Raw genomic sequence first — 21,637 nt, 5'->3', positions numbered from 1 at the left:
TTCCTGATAAAATTGGTGACAATGTCAGAAAGCGTTCTATTTCACGATGGTAAATAAATTCCCAGATCCTCCCCCTGACGCGGAGTCACACCAAAATTGAATTGGTAGAATCCTAATCCCTAGAAACAGATTCTTGCATGTGAATATGTAGAATCTGTAGACGGGGGACAAGATGTTGGGGCCAGAGGAATAGACGGTGACAGAAATACATCAGCATTTTTAATTTATCTGCATTCATATAACTGTTGATAGAGATTTGTGCAGAGAAACTTTGAGATAAAGTTCCATTGAAATCTGTAGTTGTTGCATTATCCTGCTGACAAACAAACCAACGAACAAACAAGTAGGATAGGTGTTAAAACTCCTGGGCAGAGTTAACGATCTGTAGAAACTAGCAAACTACCCAAAATACATTTCTCTTCCCCCCAAAAGTTGACTTCTAATGAAAGAGTTTTAGGACAGCTCAAATACATGGAAATAAATGGTGAGCTACCAGCTCAGCAACACAAACACGTTTTAATGGGATTCTCGCATGTTTATTCAACAGAATCACTTTGAAAAATGTTATATAATAAATGGGCACTGGTACATTTCGCAGCTGCAAATGAAAACTATTCACCTACAACCCTGACACTTGAACTTGAACTGTACAAATCCTTCCACACTTTGTGAGATTAGCACCAGAGGAGAAAGATCTAATATCCTGCAGGTGACATCTACGAGGGGTATTGACCCAATTAGAGCCACTTATTCATACAGAAGGAACCAAGTGTGTCACAACCGGGGTAAATAGGAATGTTGTTTCCATTGCAGCCTCAGTTTGAGATTCAAGTGGTTTCAGATGAGGGTGCATCATTGCATTAAATACAGTATAATACAGTTCTTCCTAACCTCGTCTGACACCCCCCCACAGCCCCATCAGATGAGTTTAAAGAAACTCGTCATCAACACCACCCAACGTGCTCCAGTTATATTAATGTAGGTTGATAATACACTGGATGTGGTTGAACAGTATCACATGAATGTTGATATTGTCAGTTTTGTTCTCTTTAAGATCCTGAAATTATGTTTTGACTCTAGTTTCAGCAGATTTGCTCACATTTGCACGGCTTTTATTTGGAGACATTAACATTTGAACCCTTTATCTGGTATCTTACTTTGTGCTCTCACTTTTCTATTTGCTTGCTCACTAACTTAGAAAAATCCTAATGGATTATCTCTGGTAATTAATTAGTGAGTAATTAAATGTCCTCGGTATCTGACAGACATTATGTTCCAATTCTGTTTTTCTCAAACTCCCACTACATATTAGAAGGGCCTCCTTTGTTGACAAGTTTAAAAACTGCTCAAAACTTATTTTTATGATCTTGTTTTTGAGTGATTCACCAATTTTTTCTGTTGCTGGTTGAGTATTTTTGTAAGAGAGATTTAACAAAAACAACTTAAGTGATTTACATGACACTTTGTGGAAGGACGCGGTGTGTGTCCGGGAAGAACCATTACATTTTGATGTAGATCCAGGAATTATTTCCCACTTAATCAATAATTCATAGACCTTGATGGAAAGAAATTAATATTTAGGTACCGATATCTATGCGCGTTTGTAATTTGGTGCAGCTTGATTGAATTTAATGGGACTCTTGGGCCTTGGCGGTGATATGTGCTCTAGTGAGGGCAATTCAAGTTTAGTTTATGCTATAAAAAGTGTGAAGAATAAAGTTTATTTTTATTTGAATCCTAATATTGGCAAAGATAACTCAACACTTTCCCCCCACGTCCCCTCCGCGTTCCCCTAGTGTTGAACACAGGTCTTTGTTATTATGCCCAAAATGTCCCTGACTGACTCAAAAGATAAAGAAAGCAAACATTTCATGTCCATCTACCTCAGACGTCAAAACCAAGTCTTTCTAGGTTATTAACATCTGTCTCGTTTGATATGTGCCATCGTTCCTTCTTTTTCCTTTAGTCAGCCGCGTGGCCTCAACCTCTCCTGCTGCCTCCACCCATCCCGCCGCCTGTCCATCAGTCACCGCCCACACAGCATCCCGAACAGACACTGATCACTCAGACCAACAGCAAACCTCCAACTAACACACACACGGAGTTGACTCCACTACTCTCCAGCTACACCCTGATTACATCCACACCTCAACCACACCAGCTTTAAACATTAACAAGGGCAAAAAACAAAACAAAAGTACACCTGAATGTGTCTTTGAGTTACACATTTTATTCAGACATAGATCATTGACAGCCAATTTCTTTACCTTTTTTTAAAAAAAAGCTTCCGACATATCTTATTCTACAAAAACAATCATTTATACATGTAAAAAATAAAAATACAAAGACAAAGAGGAGTTGAAACAAACTTTTGCAAACTTGACAAATGACATCTGCTCTCCAAAGAAAAGAGCAAACACTTCCCAAAGCCCTGTGTACTTCTGTGGTTTTCATCAATCTAACAACAGATCCCAGGGATCTTACATTGTTATGGACCTTTTAAAATGTTCTGTTGTGCGAGTTTCCCGAATCTATGAAAACTCCTTGGCTCTGGATTACAGTGTAAAGGCAGGATTTACTATTGTCTGCCAGGTTTGCAGTCTCACATGGGGTAGTTCAGCACCACGTCCTGTTTGGCCAGCTCCAACAACATAGGATCGTCAAAGAACTTGCTGATACTCACATCTTCGCTCAGACCCTGCAGGACCACAAAATACATTAGTGACGCAAAAAGGCTCATTTACATGCACAATAGAATAAACAATGATCAACAAGCGGACACAAAGCTCACCTTGCGCCTTCGGGTCTTGATCATGAACTCTCTGGCCAGGTGGGGGGCAGGCTGCGGCTCAAGAGGCCTGATCACAATACCCTTGTCTAAGGGGTCACCAGGCACGATCTGAAAAGAAATACAGGAGTTAAGCAGAGAAAAATCTTTGTAAATCTTCCCATTCAAATCTCTCCATGCACACATAACACTTTCAGCTTGAATAAGCTGATGGGACACTTCTAGTTTTGACTCTGACCCTTCGCTAAATATCTGATTATGCTGCCAGTCTCTTCTGTAATTACTGAGTCAGGACTGCGTCCATCAACATGATGGAGAAAGCAATGTGTGAGTGCTGTCACGCTTTTGGTTTGCGACCAAGACAGCATCAATGCAACGTTAGCAGGTTGAGTAGGAAGAAGTTTACAGACTTTTAAAATGACTCAGTAAATCCAATATCTAATGCTGCTTTCAGACAGGCACTGAACTCCAGATATTCTCCCGAGGGGCTGTGTGCGAGAACGCAAGTGTGCAAGCAAAAGGTTCCGGCACTTCTCCGAGGGAGCCTGTGTCAAAATACAGCTGGAGATTTCAACAGAACTCCCTGTGAGCAAGCGGGCAATTTTCTAATGAACAGACAAGAACGTTTTAAAAAAATCTCTGGATGAAACCTGTACTACGAAGCAAGTTCAACATAACCAGGCTATCCTTCCGATATCGGGGTGAATTTAGCTGATAGATGTTGAAGAGCAATTCCTTTTTCTTAAAGAACAGCAACGAAGAAAAGAAAGACGTCGCCAGCGTTCGTTCCTTCAACTCAACTCAAAAATGGTGGCGAGTCTGTCGGACCAATCACAGCTCTTGATGCGACGCAGACTGCAAGAGCTGTGATTGGTCCAGAGCAGGTTAGCCGTTCAGCATAAGATGCCATGGTGATTTACCCCGATACGACGTGAACGAGCTTCGTAGGACCAGAAACCCAGAACTAAACCTGAAGTAACCCTGATAAACAGGCCTCTGCTGTGTTGAAGACATTCCCAGCCTCAGGGAAGAATACAAACAGGAGGACAAGGGAAAATGGTCAATGGAGAGGCTGAGGCCCAATCAACAGATGGAAGAGGGCTGCTTACAACAGTAATGCAACTCTCTCCTGTTTGCATGCCAGCACTAGCAGAACATAATCAAACTTATGAGGGAAAGAATACAGCCTCTTTAATAGTTTAACGGGGCAAACACCACAGTTCAGGGACTCGTATGTCAGGGGCTTATTTTCTGAGGCACTTGAGTTGATATGTAATAGCAGGAGTCATTTTTGTCAACGTCCAGACCGGAGAAGAAGACTCAGAGTGGTGATTGAAGCTGGGACTGACTGAAGCTGCCCTTTAGAAAGTAATTTGGGACGAGATGGAGAAGGTGATTGGTGCTGGACCGACTGTTGGGCCAAATGGAAATAAATCACTGAATGGGATCGAAAATTAAATGGCCCGATTCAGCTGATTTTAACCACAAAAACATTTGTCCCAGAGGAAATCCGAGAAACAGATGTGTAAAATAATGCTACCTCATGAAATAACTTAAATTTATTTGGCCCCCGACGATATTACTACAAATACATTCTGTGGTTCTGCTGAATCAAAAATATGTCAATGCTTTTTATTCATTCTGTATCCGCTCTTTGATTAAATGTCTGGCTTCTTGTCGAACACGTGCATTTTCACCTCAAGGGGATAAAACAAAAAGATAGGAGGATAAAACATTCACGTTTGTAACTATAAAATCCTCATTTTCCTTCCAGGCGAATAGACTTTGGGGGGGGGGAGGTATTAATCTGCACTGAGTGAAGTTAACTTTTACTGACACAGTTCTGCAGAGTGCAGACACCAACACATGTCAGGCACGACAGCCACGTTAGAAACTTAATGACTCAACACTCTGCTCTACTCCACATCAAAAGCAGTTTAGTCAGAATGTCAGACATGTGCACAAAGGTTGTTCACTCTGCTGCACAAGTTGCACAGTTTCATGCGAGAGTGACAGACCAGACAAGACACAAAGAAATCCAATTTCCCACCTGAGCAGAGGAGTTTTTCTAAATAAACAAATATGCAACATTGCAATTCATAAAAGACTAAATTGGATTTGTTTGTTGGAGAACTATGACAAGTTCCTGTGGCGCTGCTTGTCACAGTAAGGATGCATGCAGGTGAGCATCAACAATCTCTGTCCACACAAGCGTTTTTGCTCCGAAAACATGACCATTCACTCACACTGGGCTTGTGCGTGCTGGTGCAAACAGGAAGCAGATTGTCTACTCTGCAGTTGGCTGCTTAGTTACAGAAAATACTAAGAACGAAAAAAAGAAACAAATATGGTGAAAAGCGAGATCATAGGCTTCTTTTCTTTGCCAGACAACAAGGTTGAACTGTAACGGACAAAAATTCCCCTTTCACACCAAAAGTAGCTGGTATACACTGTTTTTTAAATGCGGGTAAATGCACACAAACAACTGAGGTGCTCTCTCATCTCGCTGTCTTGCCAAATGAGCATGTTCAACCGGACGTCACATTTCCATCACTAAAAAGTCATGTGCCCCAGGAGTGAATGCCGACTGTATCCATTCCCATTGCAGACAACAGCCAGATGTTAAAGGGTGTTAGTGGGTTTATAGACCAGTGGAAAAGGGGTGATATAGTTTTATGGTGGCAATCTTTACTCCCTACCCATGTCTCCTAAATTATTTTTCCTGTTTAGACCCATCTAATTTCCGATTTCAGCAGGTCTGTGTAAATCATACCTGCCAGTGGTGGAAAACGGAGAGAGCGAAGGCCTGTCCCTGTGTGTGTGTGCGAAGGTCTGTCTCAAAGCCAAAGGAGTCGATGGCCGGGATGAAAGCTTTGATGGTGTAGAGAGGAGACCCTGGAATAGGTGCGTCCTGAGTGACGTGACCCCTGATAGAGGATAAACACAGGACAGAATAAAAAACTAATCAATTTAAATCAACAATCAAATTACTGCAGATGAAAGTTAAATGGCATGTGCATTGAGCAGGGCTGCAAGAAATGTTTCTTTTCATTATATGTTAATCTGATAATTTTTTCTTGATTCATTGCTTTCAATGAATCATGCAAGGAATCAGAAAAAAAACTGTTTTCCCAAAATTCATGTTGACTTTGAAAATTGCCTCATTTATTCCATCGGGCATCCAAAATCTTAACATCTTCAGTTTATGATCTCAAGAGACTCGGAAACAGGAAATATTTACAGTTAAAAGCCTCAAGTCATTTTTCTTAATGAATTCACATAAATAATCAATTAAATAGGTGCTTGTCGGGTTCTAGAATGAAGATTTCAGCCTGGGCTCATACCAACCTTCTTCTCGCGAGCACTGTGTAGACAGCAGAGACACAATCAGCCGGAGCCTGAACCTCCACAAAGTAATAGGGCTCCATCAACCTCGGTGTGGCCTGCAACACAAGGGAGACTGTGCATTAAGGGACGGCAGGAGCCTGGAGAAACAATGTGGGTTTCCAATGTACTGTATGGCTAAACCATGGATTTATGATAAGAGACGTCAAAGAGCAGAATGAGTCAAGGGACAAAGCCAAAGATCGTTAAAAAAAAAAAAAACAATGTTACTGGACTACAATTAAGAAGAACGCACGTCAGCAAAATCCTGAGCTGTAATCAAGGTAATGGAATATGAAGGAGGAGGAGGGGGGGGCTGATGGTAGATGAGAGGAAGAATGAACGGTTTGGAGGGAATGAGCTCACCATGAGGAAAGCAGAGTACACCACTCTCCTGGCTGTTGGGATGACCTGGCCTCCTCCTCTGTGGAGAGGCTCCTGAGCGATGACTGCATCCAGGATCTTGAACTTGACGTTCCTGATGGCTGAGGGCGGTGGAAAGAAACAGAGTTATGGCGACACAATACTGATGAGAAAAAAAATACATTTTCCCTATAGCACGGTGCATGTGTGTGATGCCAGATGTTCTGGCGAAGAGGGAATTCCAGGACTTACGCTCATCACACAGAGGTCCCTCCCTGGTGCCCCACTGGAAACCCTGGACGATGCTGTCTTTGACCGAGCCCAGCAGCGCCTTGTCCACCTACAGAGGAAACGCAAACATGTTTATTGAGTGAAATGGCCAGTTGTTACTGGATCCCGCTTCAGATGTGTGGGGATTTTCTGCTTCTTTTCCATCTGTGAACTGATATTTTGTGGGTTTGAACAGTTGGTCTATTTAAAGATGCCAACTTTGGAATCTTTGCTACCATTATGGACATTTTTCACCATTTACTAGTGTTGTATAATATAGAAAATTATTACAGAGTTAAAAACATGATATAAAATGCAACTGTTGCAGCTTAATGTGACATTTCAGGGTTCTGGAGGACAAGTACCATACTCACATTTACACTGAAAATACAATGTGCTAAATTTGCAAACAGGAAATATTATTTAGGACAGTGTGCAAGTTAAGATTAAAACCATAAGACTATAAGAAACGCTCATTTTAAACAATACATACAGGAAGTGGGGACACTCGGCTGATACTCATGACTCAGTCAGGCAACAACAGAGGCTGGGGTCGAAAAGTAAAATTCTATTTCCCTCCTTTCTTAACAACTATTCCTATCCCTCCTTTCTTTTTCACTGTGCTTTCATTTAGGAGAACATGTGCTCTTTGGGAAAGGAGTCAGCATGGAGCCCTGCATTTAGAGTGTGCAAACTACAGCTGTTAATCTATATTTTTTCCCCTAAATAAATATAAACCAGACCAAAACAGACAACTTAAGCAGCCCTGTTTAGCAGTGATTCACCTGCCTCCTCAACACATAACTCACCTCAGAAGGCAGCGTGTCGTCTACAAGAATGTTTGGCCCCGTCGTGTCCGGTCCAAAGGCCCAGATAGACCTGGCAGCCAGCAGATCCCAGTCGTACTTTGTCTGGAAAAACTCTCCCAGCTTCTTCCTGCCGTGAGGAAACAGAGCGGCCGTGGTTTAAACTGAGGTTTTGCTCATTGTGTCAGGCCGGAACATTAAGGAGATTGGTTGATCGGGGGTCACAGGGGTTAATGGAATGGGAGGAGTGGAGCGAAGGTTTAGTTTAATAGCGTGTGAAGTATGTCACTCCTTTGGCATTGCTACTCCATGCTGGCACTGCTGGGTCCAGATGGCCTCAAAGACGAGCTGCATACTGACAGGAAGCTGCTCCCGAGCAGAACACGCGCACACACACACACACACACACTCATGCCTGCTTGTCAAGTCACGGGGACAAGAAAAATTCATGCATGCTTTCAGTGCATGATTCAATTACTGAGAGAACTAATCAATAGTCCTAAGATGGTTTTTTATAAGCACATGTCGAAATGTACAGATGGAGCTTTACTTTGCTTCAATATACAAATTAAACAGAAGCTCTGCATGTATTTAACATAAGATATGTATCAGTAATGAATATGGCTTTTACATTTATCAGGATTGGTTTCTAAAACTGAGTTCAAACAGACAACGTGAAGCAGGAATTCATATTCAGTCTGAGTGGGTTTGCAGTTTATTGGCACTTTGCTCTACAGTCGTGACAATTTTCAAAACTCTACTTGTCAAGCAAATGAAACAAAATTGTATTTTAATAAAAAAAAGTCCAGACTGAGTGACGACAGCGATATCAAAGTGCAGCACATTGTCGTCACTACTTTAAAAAGTAGTAAAGTAGTAAAATCACGTATTGATTTAAATAGGTTTATTACCTTCCATTCCAATAACTGCACTTTTTAAATTACTCTTTGAGCCGTGGGCATTTCTATATTCCTCTACTTTCTTTAATGACAACATTTAATTAATGTACCAATCATCAGTCTTGCATGTCTGCTCATTTGTCGCAGCTAACTGAAGAATAAATGATTATAAATGATCATCTCTAAAATATGAAGAAATTAATTCGATTCAATATCACTGAAGTGGAGAATATCTATAGGCACATCTGACATTACATCATCTCAATTAATTAAGACGTCATTTAAACTTCTATATGAGTGAGTGTGGTAATATCTTCTATATCATACCTGTTCCACGTGATCTGCACCACTTCGTTCTCTATGTCCTCGGCCAGCCCTTTCTCCAAGGGCTCAGCAATCATGGTGATCTTATTCCTGTCAATCACATCACACAGCTGTCAATCAAATACTCTGGGTTGGGGAGACACTCGGCCAGTGGGAAGGACGGACTCTGATGCAGAGTCACCAAGTGCCCAAAGTTAACCACAACACGAAACACATCATCCAAAGCAGCCGTCCGAACAACAGCGTGTCAGAAATTAGAAACAAAGCTGTGACTTTTGAGTGACATTAATAATCGAGCTAAGTAAGATTTCTCCAAATTGCACTCACGTCGTTAAGTGAGCGAATAAGATATTTAAAAATATCTTGTTTAATACTCACTTTTTATTTGGCGTTTCAGCAAAGCACTTGAGAGATGATGTCTCCACAACTGTTTCACAGAAGGTCACCACTGGGTCAGCAACCTGTGGTTAGAGATGAGGAAAAGATGCTCAAAACAATCTAAGGTAAATATTCTTTATTAATACATTCATATTTGAGATGTTCCAATATCATTTTCCCACCTCGACACCCTGACTTTGCCTTTCAGCCGATAACAAGTACGATCAGATACCAGTGCATTTAAAAAAAAAAAAAAACTTAAATACAGCAGCTTAAAGCTGTACGCTACTAACCCTGTATGGAAGAGATGATTTCTATCGTTGTAACTGGAAACACTTGGGCCACCACACAAAACTGAAGTCTTGCAAATGGTACATGTTGCCATTTTACTTGTGGGACTTTGCAGCGTGAAATATAGTCAAAATGCTGCCAACTGTGGCTTCTTCTTTTCAGCTCGAAAAACAAGCACAGCTGCTGTTTTGGTTCGGTACGGAAATGAAACTAATATGCCTTGAAGACGTGGTATCGGATCCTTGCATAGATTTATGTACTCGCCTAAGTTAAGAGGCTTTTTCTAATGCTGGTGTCGAAACATCTCTAACACACACACACACACACATCATATTTTATTGTCTTTCTGTGGAACTGCTGTGATATATTCTTATGTTAACCACATGGTACTAAAATAAACACTGTTTTGTAATATAATGTGACCATAATAAAGAAATATTACCTTAATGTCAATCTCAGAGTACATCTTGCGCAGGTCATGCATGACACAATCCAGGTAGAGTTCTCCTGTGCCTAAGATAACATGTTCTCCAGACTCCTCCACCTGAAACAACCACAAATATACACAGGTATGGTTAATAACAATCTCTGCTATGATAATTCTAAGTATGACTTAAATCAGTCTGTGTGTTGTAGTGATGGTTTGCATAATATTTCCTTTTCACCTGATGGAGATTGAAATCTTTTTACTGCAACCTTTTCAAATGTCACTGCAATGAACTACATGAACTTCTGGGCCAGTTCTGCATCAGAGGGATGACTGACGTACCTTCGTGGTGAGAGATGGATAGCTCTTGTTGACCTTCCTCAGTCCGTCCAACATTTTCGGAAGCTCTGATGGGTTGACGGGCTCCACCGCAATCTTGATAACTGACGCTGTGTTAAACTTCAACGGTCTGAAAATCTGAGCCTGGAAGAGAAAGCAAAAAAAACCGATACTAAGCTGCTGCTCGTATGCTATTTCTTAACGTCTCATAGGTTTTTCTCTTTTATGTCTCACGTCTTCGTTGCCTCTGGGCTCTGTGATTGTGGCGGTTTTGACAATTGGCTGATCACAACCTTCGATGAGGACCCAGTTGCCAGCAGGTACTCGATTCACTTCAATCTGGTATCTAAAATTGAAGAAGCCAAATTTACAAAAAATTGTTGATTCCTATCTCTACAAACTTAATAAACCAAAATGCTGGATGGTACCTAGCAACAGAGATCCACAGACGGCCCACGGTGCAGATCTGGGAGTCCTCCTCGTCCTCAAGGGTGTAGTTCTCTCCTAAAACCTTGAGGGGCTGTCCTGCATGAATGGTCCCGCTCAGCACCCTGCCAAACGCATGAAACTGGACCCCGTCCTCGGTGCTGTACATCTTAGTGGTGTGGCACATCAGAGGACCCTGAGGCCGAGAGACGATCACAGAAAGAGAGAGAAAATAGGAAATTAGGACGCTAGAATCTAACATTTCTACCTTAAACATAAGATGGCTCCGGCAAAAGGAAGTAAGTCTTTGAAAAGGAACTTGGAAAACTGTGATCAATGTCCTGCTTGGTCTTAACTTGGATTATTTCAAGCAGATTCAAACATCCTGTTGCCTTCACAACCACCTCAAGACACTATTGACTTCCACTGGAAACAGACTGCAGGTATTAGCAGGTAACCAAGGTAAACAGGAGAGTCTGCCTTCGTTGTTATACTCACTTCAGGGTCACACTCCGCCATCGACTCCCCCAGGTCTGAGTCCAGACCTCCTGCGTAGGTGTGCTCTATCTTGTTCCGGGCGCCCTCTTGTGGCGAGGGGATGTGATGCACACACATGTCCACAAAGCCTGGAGGGAGGACGTTCATGGTCAATTTGAAATTGATTTATCATGTTTACTGAAGCATGACCATTTATCTCCAGATTAAAATAACAATTATGAGCAGAAAAGTGAGACAGATTCAGATCTTCTGTCAGTGCATGCACTACTATCATGGTTACTTCATTTATATAGAAAAAAAGATTAACTCTGTCACCGCACTCTTAAGTGTTAATGCTATTAAAAGAGTGTGATTGTAATTTTAAAAAAGCTTGTTCTCCATTGATAAGTTGTTATAGTTGTGATATAATATGTAATTAGAGCTGGAGCTTTAGGGCCATTTGTCCCAATTTCATAAACTATTAAAAGGAATGAGCACAAAGCAAGAAAGATAATCAAATGTGTCAAATTGGGAATCAGTACAGTCTTTGAGCTCATGTTAGCCTCAGCAACGAATCAACGATGCCATGTTTTTCTTATTTGATAGGTGATAAATCAGCTGAAATAAAGGAAACCGTTTCTAAAACTATGGGGTTGTGATTTGAATGTTTCAAATGTCACGAGTCAAGAAGCAGAGCCCTTAATATTGGCCATATTTAAAATAGGTGTAAAAGAACAGGCTACTCTACACATCAAAACAAAGTAATGCAGAGCTCTGAATACAAATATAAAATGATTCAAATACTAAGATAGTAACAAACACATAAGACAATACCAGTGAATTCCCCAAAGAAGCGGTTGCAGACGAGCCTCAGCAGGGGTTTGATGTTCAGCTTCAGTTCCTCTTTAGTCAGGTGGATCCCCAGCTCATCCAGAACTCGAGGGAGAGAAGTGTCTACATCCCCAACCACCTGAACACAAAGAGGATTCAGGTGAGGATAAGACAAGTTAGTCTGAACCTGATGGGGCCCAAAGGTGGTGAGGTAGCTGTTGCTGCGAGTTTGAAAATTGTCTAACCTGTGAAAGAATCTTGTAGAGGGGCTCCAGCACGAATTCCACAAAGCTGCGCTGGGCGTTACTGCTGGGAGCCTTCTTTGTGAATTTGCGACTGAAAAGAGAGACAAAAACAAAAATGACTGCAGGGAAAGGTGTGTTGGATGAGGAGGATAAAGACACTGTCTCAGCCTCTGCTGCATTCTAATAAAAATAAGTTACTTACGTTTTGGGATTGAAGTAAATGTCGCCCCAGAGCCTCTTGGCAAACTCATTATAGTTGATGTCACCTTTAATACAAATAAAGCAAATGAATAACACATTAATTACATTTGAGATAAGGAGGATTTGAAAGGTCTTTGTTCGTGCTTATGTGCCGAGGAGTCTGCTCACCGTAGGTGTCTGAGTAGATCTTTGCAAAGGAGCCCAGGGTGAAGCAGACGCTGTACTGAGAGCTGGCGAAGCAAACATTTCCAAGGAGAGGCGACACCACCAGGTTCTCGTCGGTGGAGTACGTGCTAAAAGGCAAGAAACATGACCCAACACAGACACCAAGTGTTAGGTCTTTCTGATTTTGACAGAATAGACAATAATAACTTGTTTAGATCTGGGCATAACATCCATTCTGATTGATTGGATCACAGGTGGTCAGCGATAAGTTCAGATGTTAACATACCAAAGTGCGAACTGAGATCACAAAAATCACATTAAGAGGCTGTCTGAGCATGTGGCCACATTCTTTTTGCTGCGTAAACACAAATGTGTCCTCGGCCACGTATGAAGGACTGCCTACTCAGCGGATATCCCCTAACTGACTACAGTTCCACATTGAACCGAACATATTTTGACTCTTCTCTGTGCCCATACGTTGCTCTGTTTGTGGCCACAATATCAACACTGATCACCACATAATGATTGATTCTCTCCTAAAAAATGTTTTAGCGCAAAGCTGCAAGAGATTCATTCAACCCCTTCTGACTCCTCTCTCTTCCACACTCATGCCAGCAGACTTACGACACATCTGGCTAAAAACAACATGATTTGGTCTTCCTGGAAGAGTGGGGAAGAAAGATATGATCACAAGTGTTCACATCACATTTTAATAATAATGTAATGTAGAGCTGTCCACCTGTGATCAGATATCTCAGGGTGGATGTTAATACCAGGTTTGAACAGGGCCCAAAAATCAGTGTGTTGGGGATTTAATGGTTAATCTTATTCCCATTTAGAAGAAATCTTGTTATTCCTGTTTTTATGAATCAACAAAATTCAGTATCAGATTTCCCACTTCTAATGCAGCTTTAGAAATTAGTGAAAGTAAAAAAAAAACTTAATTCCCTATGCTGCACACAAAAAAGATCTGTTCTATAAAATAAGTTGCACTCTCCTCTATGCTCATTACTTCTGCTGACATTAAAGCACAATGTGGGTGTGACAGGTTTCCAGTATTACCTGAGCAAACCATTGACTTCATCGACAATGTGGCGCAGTTTATAATAAGCATCTGTGGGCGGCAGTTTGAGCTCCCCAATGAGCCGGTCCACCTTGTTGATGCAGATGGTGATGGCCATGCGCTCCTGAACCGCATGTTTGATTAGTCGCTCTGTGTTCAGCATCACCTGAGCAGAGATACACAGAGGTTGAGGTTATATGGAGGGCGGAGAAAATCTACTTGTGTCAAGAGAAAGCGCAGGAATGGGAGAATCAAAAGGAGGAAAAAAAAGTCACTCACTCCTTCTGCTGCATCTATGAAGAGGACCACGCCGTCAGAGAGCCGGATGCTCGATGTGACCTCGTCAGAGAAGTTCACGTGGCCTTTGAGAAGAACACATTTTACATAATTTTCAATTTACAGTTTTACGTTATTCTTTTGACCAAACCCTCCAAACAATATTTCAACAAGCAAAGCATTAATAACAGTATAATACCTGGTGTATCCATGATGTTAAAGAGGTAAGATTTGCCTCTGGAGTCTGGCAGGACCATTGTGACGGGGGTACTCTTGATACCAACTCCTCTCTATTGAAAAATTGCCAGACACAAATCAGCTTTGCAGGAAATGAAAGATAAATCTATTATTTTTAAGTTTCTTAAAATAATCATTTCTCATGACATAATCCTGCAATCTTTAAAAGACTAAGTCATGTTGTCAATTTAAAACATCACTCTGTCCAGAATCATATTTACGATCCTTAGCCATTCTAAGATGTTGTAGCCTAGTGTTTTTGAGGATGCTCTATTACATTACATCACAGTTCAAACCAATCTCTTACCTCCTGTTCTGTAAAGAGGATGTCAGTGTAGCGGAGCTGGAAATGTTAAGGAAACAGGTTAGATCCTTCTGTCATATACAGAATGAATATGTTATAAAAGGAAATACTATTATCAAACATGTGTAAATAACACTCACATCCATGTCATATCTCTTCCTGATTTCTGGATGTGTCTGTTCAATTAGGCAGTCGACAAAACACGTCTGGAGGGAATAAACAAATCCGTTAGATCTCTATGAGTCACAGATGAAGTGCAGTTATCAGCAAATGCTCCCAAAAATTCCTGTGCTCCTAAATTTGGCATTTTGGGAACACATGTCCTCTTTCGCAAACTGCTGCAGATTTCCAGATAAAAGAGACTCTGGGCCGTGAGACAGGCTCTTACCTTGCCATGATGCAGGTGACCACAAAGGGTGACATTACGGATTAGCTCAGGACCATCCATCAGATCTGCGAGGAATCTGTCAAAAGAGACAAAGGATATAAACGTTTTAAACGACACAGCGAACATTTAAACAACGTGCACCAAAAAATACATAATTATGCACAGACACTTCTGTTCAGTCGGTTACATTCTGGATCAACATTCGCATTTTCAAATTTGGACACATTTCCTTATGAGCAGGGAACCACTTAAAATCAACTCACTCCATATCATAAACCGTGGCAGGCAACTCTTGCTCCATCAGGGTGAACTGCCTGTTCCTCACAGGCTTGATGATGGGCTCTGGAAAGAGTAGAGAGAAAGCTCTAATATCAGTGTGCGGAATTAGAATATTTTAGCTTCAACTTTACTTTAAACGCCAATCGTTTCCAATACAATTCAGCAAATACAGGTTATACTTTTGTTTGATTCTAACCTGTAAGAGGTTGTGTATCTTCCTCCTGGACGATAGTTTCCACTTCGGGCCCATAAACCTCCTCCGCTGTAGGATAGTACTTCTTGTCCTCATGCAGAACCACCTCCATGCCCGGGACTTCGTCGTCAGCATCAGCGGGTTCGTCGTCATCATCCTCATCGCCCTGCACAAGGAAAGTGTTATTACCATTATGCACACACACTGCGTAAACTAACTTTAGGCATCATGTTGCAATAACCATCAACACTGGATTTAAGAAGAGTACCTCATCAACATCTCTGTCCTCTGCATCCAGATCGTCTTCATCATCATCAGAGTCCAGCTCTGGACCGATGTAGTTTCCAAACTCATCATACAGATCTGCCTCCATCTTGCAGAGACCTGAGAGAGACATTCAGCGTTAATGACTTTAAACAAATCTGGTTTATGCAGCTCATTTATTTTCTGTGCCGAAGGAACAGATTACATCCGTCTTTTTAACCGTTAGCATATTTGCTGTTGTTATATTATAATTTAACACCAAACGTGTCGATTGTGTAACTAACCAAAGATGTGACGAGTTGCTGAGCGAGTCCATTTTCAGAAACAACTTCTGGCATATTTGTGTGGTTTCACAATTTAAATTTGCCACGTAAAGTAAAGCTACATTACCACCTAAGCTAACGCTAACTTCTTTGACAAAATACGCACCGTTGGCTATTTACTTTAAAACGAGCTTCCCGCCGCCAGAAAAGTTAAACTTAACTTTGAACTTTTTAAATGACCATAAACTGCTCTTGTACTTTGTTTTGAACCATGTCATTTGTTAGCCTAAAGCTAGCATGCTAACCCGCTAACAAGCAAAGAAATGAATGACCCGTGGACGACGTTTCAGTTACGTTGATGTTAAGCTAAATTGCGACACTGAGCTATGACTTGAATCCTTTAAAATGCACTCACCTGGATTCTCTTAGAACGGAGTCGGTAAATATTATTCTAAAGCAAGATAAAAGCTGGAGACGTTTTCAGAAAATAAATAATTTCCCAAATACCGCCATGCGTATGGGTAAACTACTTCCGGCTTTCTTCTTCTACTGAGCCGATATGGCATGGACCATTCAAACGTTAAAACTCAATAGCATCCCTACTGGCTGACAGAGACGTCACATCTAATCCGTGGGCAGAAAAGCCTGTTTGGTTGATTTTAGAAGAACATGGCACATAATTCACGAGATTTTCTTCAAATCACAACGCTCGGTCACATTTGATCTAAATAAAAATAAGAATAAATAAATAATAACAAACAGTAATTGTAGTGTGTACAAACGGTTGGGCACTAAGTGCAATTTCCTCTTGGCCTTCTAATGAGATCTTACAATAATCATTGTAAATAGAGAAAAACCAAACATCTACAAACCTCAAATATTGTTTGTTTATTTTCAGTTTTTCTGATACTATTACAGTAGACCTATGAAAATGGACAGAGGTTCAGTTACGTACTATGACCACCAGGTGACACTAAACACTCATGGACACTAGTTCAGAGTGTGTGTGTGTGTGCGTGTGTGTGTGTGTGTGTGTGTGTGTGTGTGTGTGTCTTTATATAGTTATGAGGGCCAATTTTGGTTCAATATCACCTTTTATAAGGATATTTTGGCTGGTGCTCACCAATCAAATTGGCCTTTTGAGGGTTAAGACTTGGTTTGAGGGTTAGGGTTAGGGTTAGTGTAAGGGGCTAGGGACTGCATGTCAATGACTGTCCTCACGACTACAGAGAGACATGCATGTGCTTGTGTGTGTTTGCAGATTAGGCTTGTATAGTCCTTTTTGACAGGTTTATAAATGCTGTAATCAGAATTTTAAGATTGTTCACCTGAATGAACTCTACGCTTCAGAAATAAATGTAAACACTGAAAATGACAATGTGTGTGTATTGTAACCCTCAGGGAAATAAAAGCTATGACAATTATGGAGTTATATAAATCAATGTAATATTATAAAATACAAAATTTAATAATTAGACAATCAATTGAGATAGTACACTTCTTTAAAACCTTTAATGCAGCATTTTATTTCAAAATCTTATTTAATCACTGTCTGTTTTGGGACTTTAAACAACTGATGGTCTATGCAGAGTGGACAGTCCTTAATAGTTGTGATATTCATTCTAACTGTGGAGTCTAATGCTCAAATATTAATCATGGGGCCTCTCTATGGCAGGGGTGCTATTAGTGTAATGGTTATGAATGAGTTCATTGTTGTGAGGTTGGATGATAAGACCAGACAAAGGCAGGGTTTCAGTTGATGGCTTTATTCCTGCTGGTGTTAACATATTTTCCAGTATAGGCCGGGCCTATACACAACAAAGACACAACAGACTGATAAACAAGATAACAAAACCGACAGACATACATTTGTAAAATAAGACGTACAGTATATTTCATGAAAAACATGTAGATACAAAACTTCTTGCTTAGTCACCTTGGAGAGCTATTGTAATGCCCATAAAACAATGTTACTGTTATTTCACTTATTGACACTATAATTTAATATTTCATCTTTAAAAAAGTGCAGTTTGTATGAAAACACACTTATAATAGCATTTCAAAGGCGACCAGTCACCTGGTTGACGTAGGCCAATGATGACATTTTATATATTGTTATTAAGGTGATAACTTTAACCCTTAAACCTGTAAAGAATACCCATTGCATGATATTTATTATGCACATGCACCCATATACGTTAAAGCTATATAGCTCTAAATAGTGTTTAAAGCACAAAGCATTGGGTTTGTTATTGATTTACAGTGGCAGGCTTTTAGAATCATTAACCAGCTGATGGTAAACTGAGGGACCTCTGGACCACAACGTGAGAGGCTAGACTGAGTCCTGTGCAGGCTGGACTCCAGATATACAGTTTATTTTCACACATCCTCGCATGTTTATATTGCCTTGTACACGTTGGTTCCTGTCACTGTTTTTACCTGAGAAAATGACTAAAAGTCTAAACTGGCCCTAGATCTGCTCCTGCTCCTGTGTCTCTGTGAGCCACTCTACTCTGCCACCAGTTTCCTCAGCCGCTGCACCACGTCCTCCCCGCTCGCCCACGGCACCGTGACCGCCTTGAACTCCCCGGGCATGGACTCGTGGGTCTCCGTGATCAGCCGGTGCATGGGGAAGTCCCGGCGCGGGAAGACCACGTCCCGGGGCCCGAGGGCGAGCGCCGGGCAGAAGTCGTTGGCTCCGTCCCCCACGTAGAAAACCCTCTGGTAGGGGCGGCCCCGCTCCTGCGTCCTGCGGGCCACATACTCCCTGACCACCACCTGCTTGCACATGTTGTCGGGACACCGCAGGCAGTCGTGGGAGTGGAACGGTCTCATCACCAGCCGGCCGTCCTTGTTGAAGGTGGCCGGGTTGGTGAAGATGCGATGGAAGAGCTGTCGCGCCCCGGTGCGCCGCAGCCAGGACTCGATGAAGAAGCTGTTGGCGTCGGACAACAGCACCACCTCGAAGTCCTGCGGGGGCCGGGCGCGCAGGAACTGGAAGAGGGTGGTCATGCCCGGGGTGGACGGGATCTTCTCCATGATGCTGCGTATGTCGCTCTCGGTGACGCCTTGCTCCGCCAGGTAGGCCAGGACGCGCTGCATGTACTCGTTGTAGCGGCCGGGCTGGTAGGTGTCCTTCAGCCAGCCCGGGAGGTGCTGACCCGGGGCGGCCTGCACCACCATGTCGTCGCTGGTCTCATCCACGATGGTCTCGTCAAAGTCAAAGAAGATGAGGAAGCGCTTGTCGTTGGGGAAGTGCCCCGAGGATGAGGCCATGGTCTCCGTGCGTCTGGACCTGCGGGCTTCCTCCTCTCCTGGAGGATGGGGTGGGACATAACAGCAGTTGAAGACTGAATCCCTCATGATTGACTATGCCACACCTCTTACAGTTGCCAAGTGGCATCAAATCCCACTCTCCTGCATCCCACGCCGGGCAGGCCCACGGTAGGGTGGAGGCTAAGGTGGAGGATGGAGTCAACAGAACCAACAGCAGATTTAATTGATAGGAATATACATAAAAGAACAAATGTGATACAAGTCTTATAAAAAGGGAGCAATGCAGCCAACCAGCAGCCTGTCAGCCCAGAGGAGGCAGCGTCCTCCAACTCATGGATCTCTGAGGCAATGTGTCTATGAAGGTAAAAGGTGAGGAGGAGGAGGAAGCTGCTCTAGCAGGAGAGAAGCTACGAATTAAATATAATTACGCCCAGACCAGACTGAATTGGCAGAATGGGCGTGTTCATGCTCCCGCAAGCAAACTATACAAATATATAAATATACAAATAAATATACAAAAATATCGTATCTGCCTGTGGTGCTGTACCTGTCTGGGACCTGGTTGATGTCAGCTGACCTCACGTGTAGTTATGATCCAATCAAGCCGTTGCTGGTGTCTGTATTTCCCTGTATGAGAAAACACACACGCGCACGCCCGCACACAATGAGTTGCATGGCAAAGCATCAAGCCGTAAAAAGAACCACACCTGCAGAACACATAGTAGCTTTGCGTTCATTTAGAATAAATACATTCATCCTGCAATATGTATGAACAGATTACTGAATACACACAAGACGAACAATCCATTTTATCCCCTAAAAATAGGCTACTGTATCTTAGCTTATACCATTATAAATGGAATACCAGCGTGTCACACACACACTTTAAATTAAACAAATATAAAATAGGCTACACTTACTGTAACCTACATTATATCTATAATAAATGGAATACTAGGCTTTCAAACACAGTTCACTCGATCTAACATTCCTAGATAAACGCAGACTCTGCTCTGGAGTCACTGTTTTGTTTTCTATTATCTATTTACTGCAAAACGAACCTGCTTCCTCACAACATCAGCGCCTGGTGGACAGATACAAGCGGAGCTCTGCAGCTTCGGGCTTTTTTAAAAACAAGCTGAATGTGCATCCCCGGTGCTGGATCCGGTCTCCGGTGTCGGTCTGGTCCGATCCGGTCCCTCAGAGTCCAGACAGAGTCCCGCCGCTCGGCAGAAGGGACGCGCACTTTTATTGTGACAGCGCGCACCACCCGAAGGCGCTGAGCGTGACCGCGCCCACGAGCCCGCCCATTTAATAGCAGCCTGCCGCGCGCGTTCACGAGCTTTGTGGAAGGAACAAAAAAATCTAAACAGAGTACATCTTGTTACCTTCTGTTTCCAGAGATGTGTACATGTTTGTCAAATTACTGACACAGAGAGGTATCTGTTCGTCGTTTAGGCCGCTCACGCACTTTCCTTATGTGGACCATTTGCTCATAGGAGATAATAAATATTTCTGGCGGTCACAGCTCCAAGAAAAAGACCAAGGTCAAATCCGCAAAAATCTGGAATCCGCAAAAAGGCAGTTTGGAGCCTTGTGTCCGGGAAACTCAGCAGATACAAGCCGACAGTTCAATATTTGACCAACCGGTAACATACAACTGAGTTACAAGACTTTTTAAGTGTATTATTGTCCTATAAGCTAAACGACTAAAAAGGGTCAATGGGACAAAAAAAAAGTGGAAAAATCCCAAATCCGCTCTGAAGCTGTGACCTCTGACCTCTGCTGTATGGGAGCTCAAGGAAGTAGGATAAAGCTGTATTGACGTTTGAGCTGCAGAATCATCGTTTTTCCACTTTTCAAATAGTCACACTGACCTTTTTAGCACGAGCTCACCTCATTAGGACAACAATACCCAGAAAACTTTAGTTTAACTTAACAAACTGAACTGCATTGTTCCAGTTCAGGTTAATCATCTATTTAACTGTTCCTGCTTCTATCTGCTTCCAAGGAATTAGGATAAAGCTGATAAAGCATTAAATCAATAAAGTTAAATCACATCAGGAGCCTACATAATTTAAAATCTGAAAAAAATGGGGCATTTCTATTTATTAACCATAGTGAAACATTATCATCTCAGCGTGCAGGGAGCATGTTGTCTGCTCGTTTCTCTGGAACATAAAACTATACAAACCTGCAAATACACCATGATTAATGCAGGGCACATGCAGCAACTTTGAGAGCGGCGATCACGTGCCTGAACAACATGACACTGAAGCCCTCCTCTGCTTATCTGCCTGCTGACAGACGTGGCCTCCTCCCTCCTCTACACAGTACAAGGCATAATGACTAACAGCTGGGGTGGCTGACTACTTCCAAACCCCGAATGGGAACGGAGATGTACCGGTGCTGTGTTATTATCTCCTCTGCTCATGAAGTGAGCCTGGGTACCTGACCACCCACTCACCCTCAGTGAGTCA

General features: G+C 42.2%; 2 protein-coding genes across 3 annotated transcripts; both read right to left on the bottom strand.

The window, feature by feature from the left end:
• Positions 1-2,208: 2,208 nt before the first annotated feature.
• eftud2 (elongation factor Tu GTP binding domain containing 2) lies at positions 2,209-16,449 on the bottom strand. Its single transcript, XM_035179904.2, has 28 exons — positions 16,297-16,449; positions 15,623-15,738; positions 15,358-15,520; positions 15,146-15,224; positions 14,883-14,958; positions 14,635-14,700; positions 14,498-14,533; positions 14,153-14,243; positions 13,957-14,039; positions 13,677-13,843; positions 12,618-12,742; positions 12,451-12,514; positions 12,249-12,339; positions 12,007-12,142; positions 11,194-11,321; positions 10,698-10,891; positions 10,504-10,615; positions 10,273-10,413; positions 9,946-10,047; positions 9,213-9,295; positions 8,838-8,924; positions 7,615-7,741; positions 6,788-6,875; positions 6,539-6,657; positions 6,137-6,231; positions 5,562-5,715; positions 2,792-2,899; positions 2,209-2,698 (listed from the first exon to the last, which is right to left on the bottom strand). The coding sequence occupies exons 2-28, from the start codon at positions 15,725-15,727 to the stop codon at positions 2,603-2,605; spliced, it is 2,916 nt and encodes a 971-aa protein (XP_035035795.1). The 5' UTR covers positions 15,728-15,738; positions 16,297-16,449; the 3' UTR covers positions 2,209-2,602.
• A 1,182-nt stretch (positions 16,450-17,631) lies between these two features.
• On the bottom strand, positions 17,632-20,469 carry phospho1 (phosphoethanolamine/phosphocholine phosphatase 1). Of its 2 annotated transcripts, none has more exons than XM_035179929.1 (3): positions 20,219-20,469; positions 19,705-19,784; positions 17,632-19,337 (listed from the first exon to the last, which is right to left on the bottom strand). In XM_035179929.1, exon 3 carries the CDS (start codon positions 19,242-19,244, stop codon positions 18,390-18,392), a length of 855 nt encoding a protein of 284 aa, XP_035035820.1. In that variant the 5' UTR covers positions 19,245-19,337; positions 19,705-19,784; positions 20,219-20,469; the 3' UTR covers positions 17,632-18,389. The 2 variants fall into 2 exon arrangements, with proteins under 2 accessions (XP_035035820.1, XP_035035821.1); XM_035179930.1 differs by having other exon boundaries at positions 17,632-19,195.
• Positions 20,470-21,637: the final 1,168 nt, after the last annotated feature.

The sequence above is a fragment of the Hippoglossus stenolepis genome, chromosome 16, assembly GCF_022539355.2.
Source record: "Hippoglossus stenolepis isolate QCI-W04-F060 chromosome 16, HSTE1.2, whole genome shotgun sequence".
In the NCBI taxonomy this organism is placed as follows: Eukaryota; Metazoa; Chordata; class Actinopteri; order Pleuronectiformes; family Pleuronectidae; genus Hippoglossus; species Hippoglossus stenolepis.
Note: the sequence above shows the minus strand (reverse complement) of the source record. Positions and strands in the feature narration are given on the sequence as shown.

Coding starts and splice junctions, on each gene's coding strand:
- phospho1 (XM_035179929.1), bottom strand. CDS start 19,244: ATGAGGGATTCAGTCTTCAACTGCTGTTATGTCCCACCCCATCCTCCA.
- eftud2 (XM_035179904.2), bottom strand. CDS start 15,727: ATGGAGGCAGATCTGTATGATGAGTTTGGAAACTACATCGGTCCAGAG. Junction 14,244..14,497: donor TCCTCTTTACAGAACAGGAG/GTAAGAGATTGG, acceptor ATTTTTCAATAG/AGAGGAGTTGGTATCAAGAG. Junction 12,143..12,248: donor TCTACAAGATTCTTTCACAG/GTTAGACAATTT, acceptor CTTTGTGTTCAG/GTGGTTGGGGATGTAGACAC.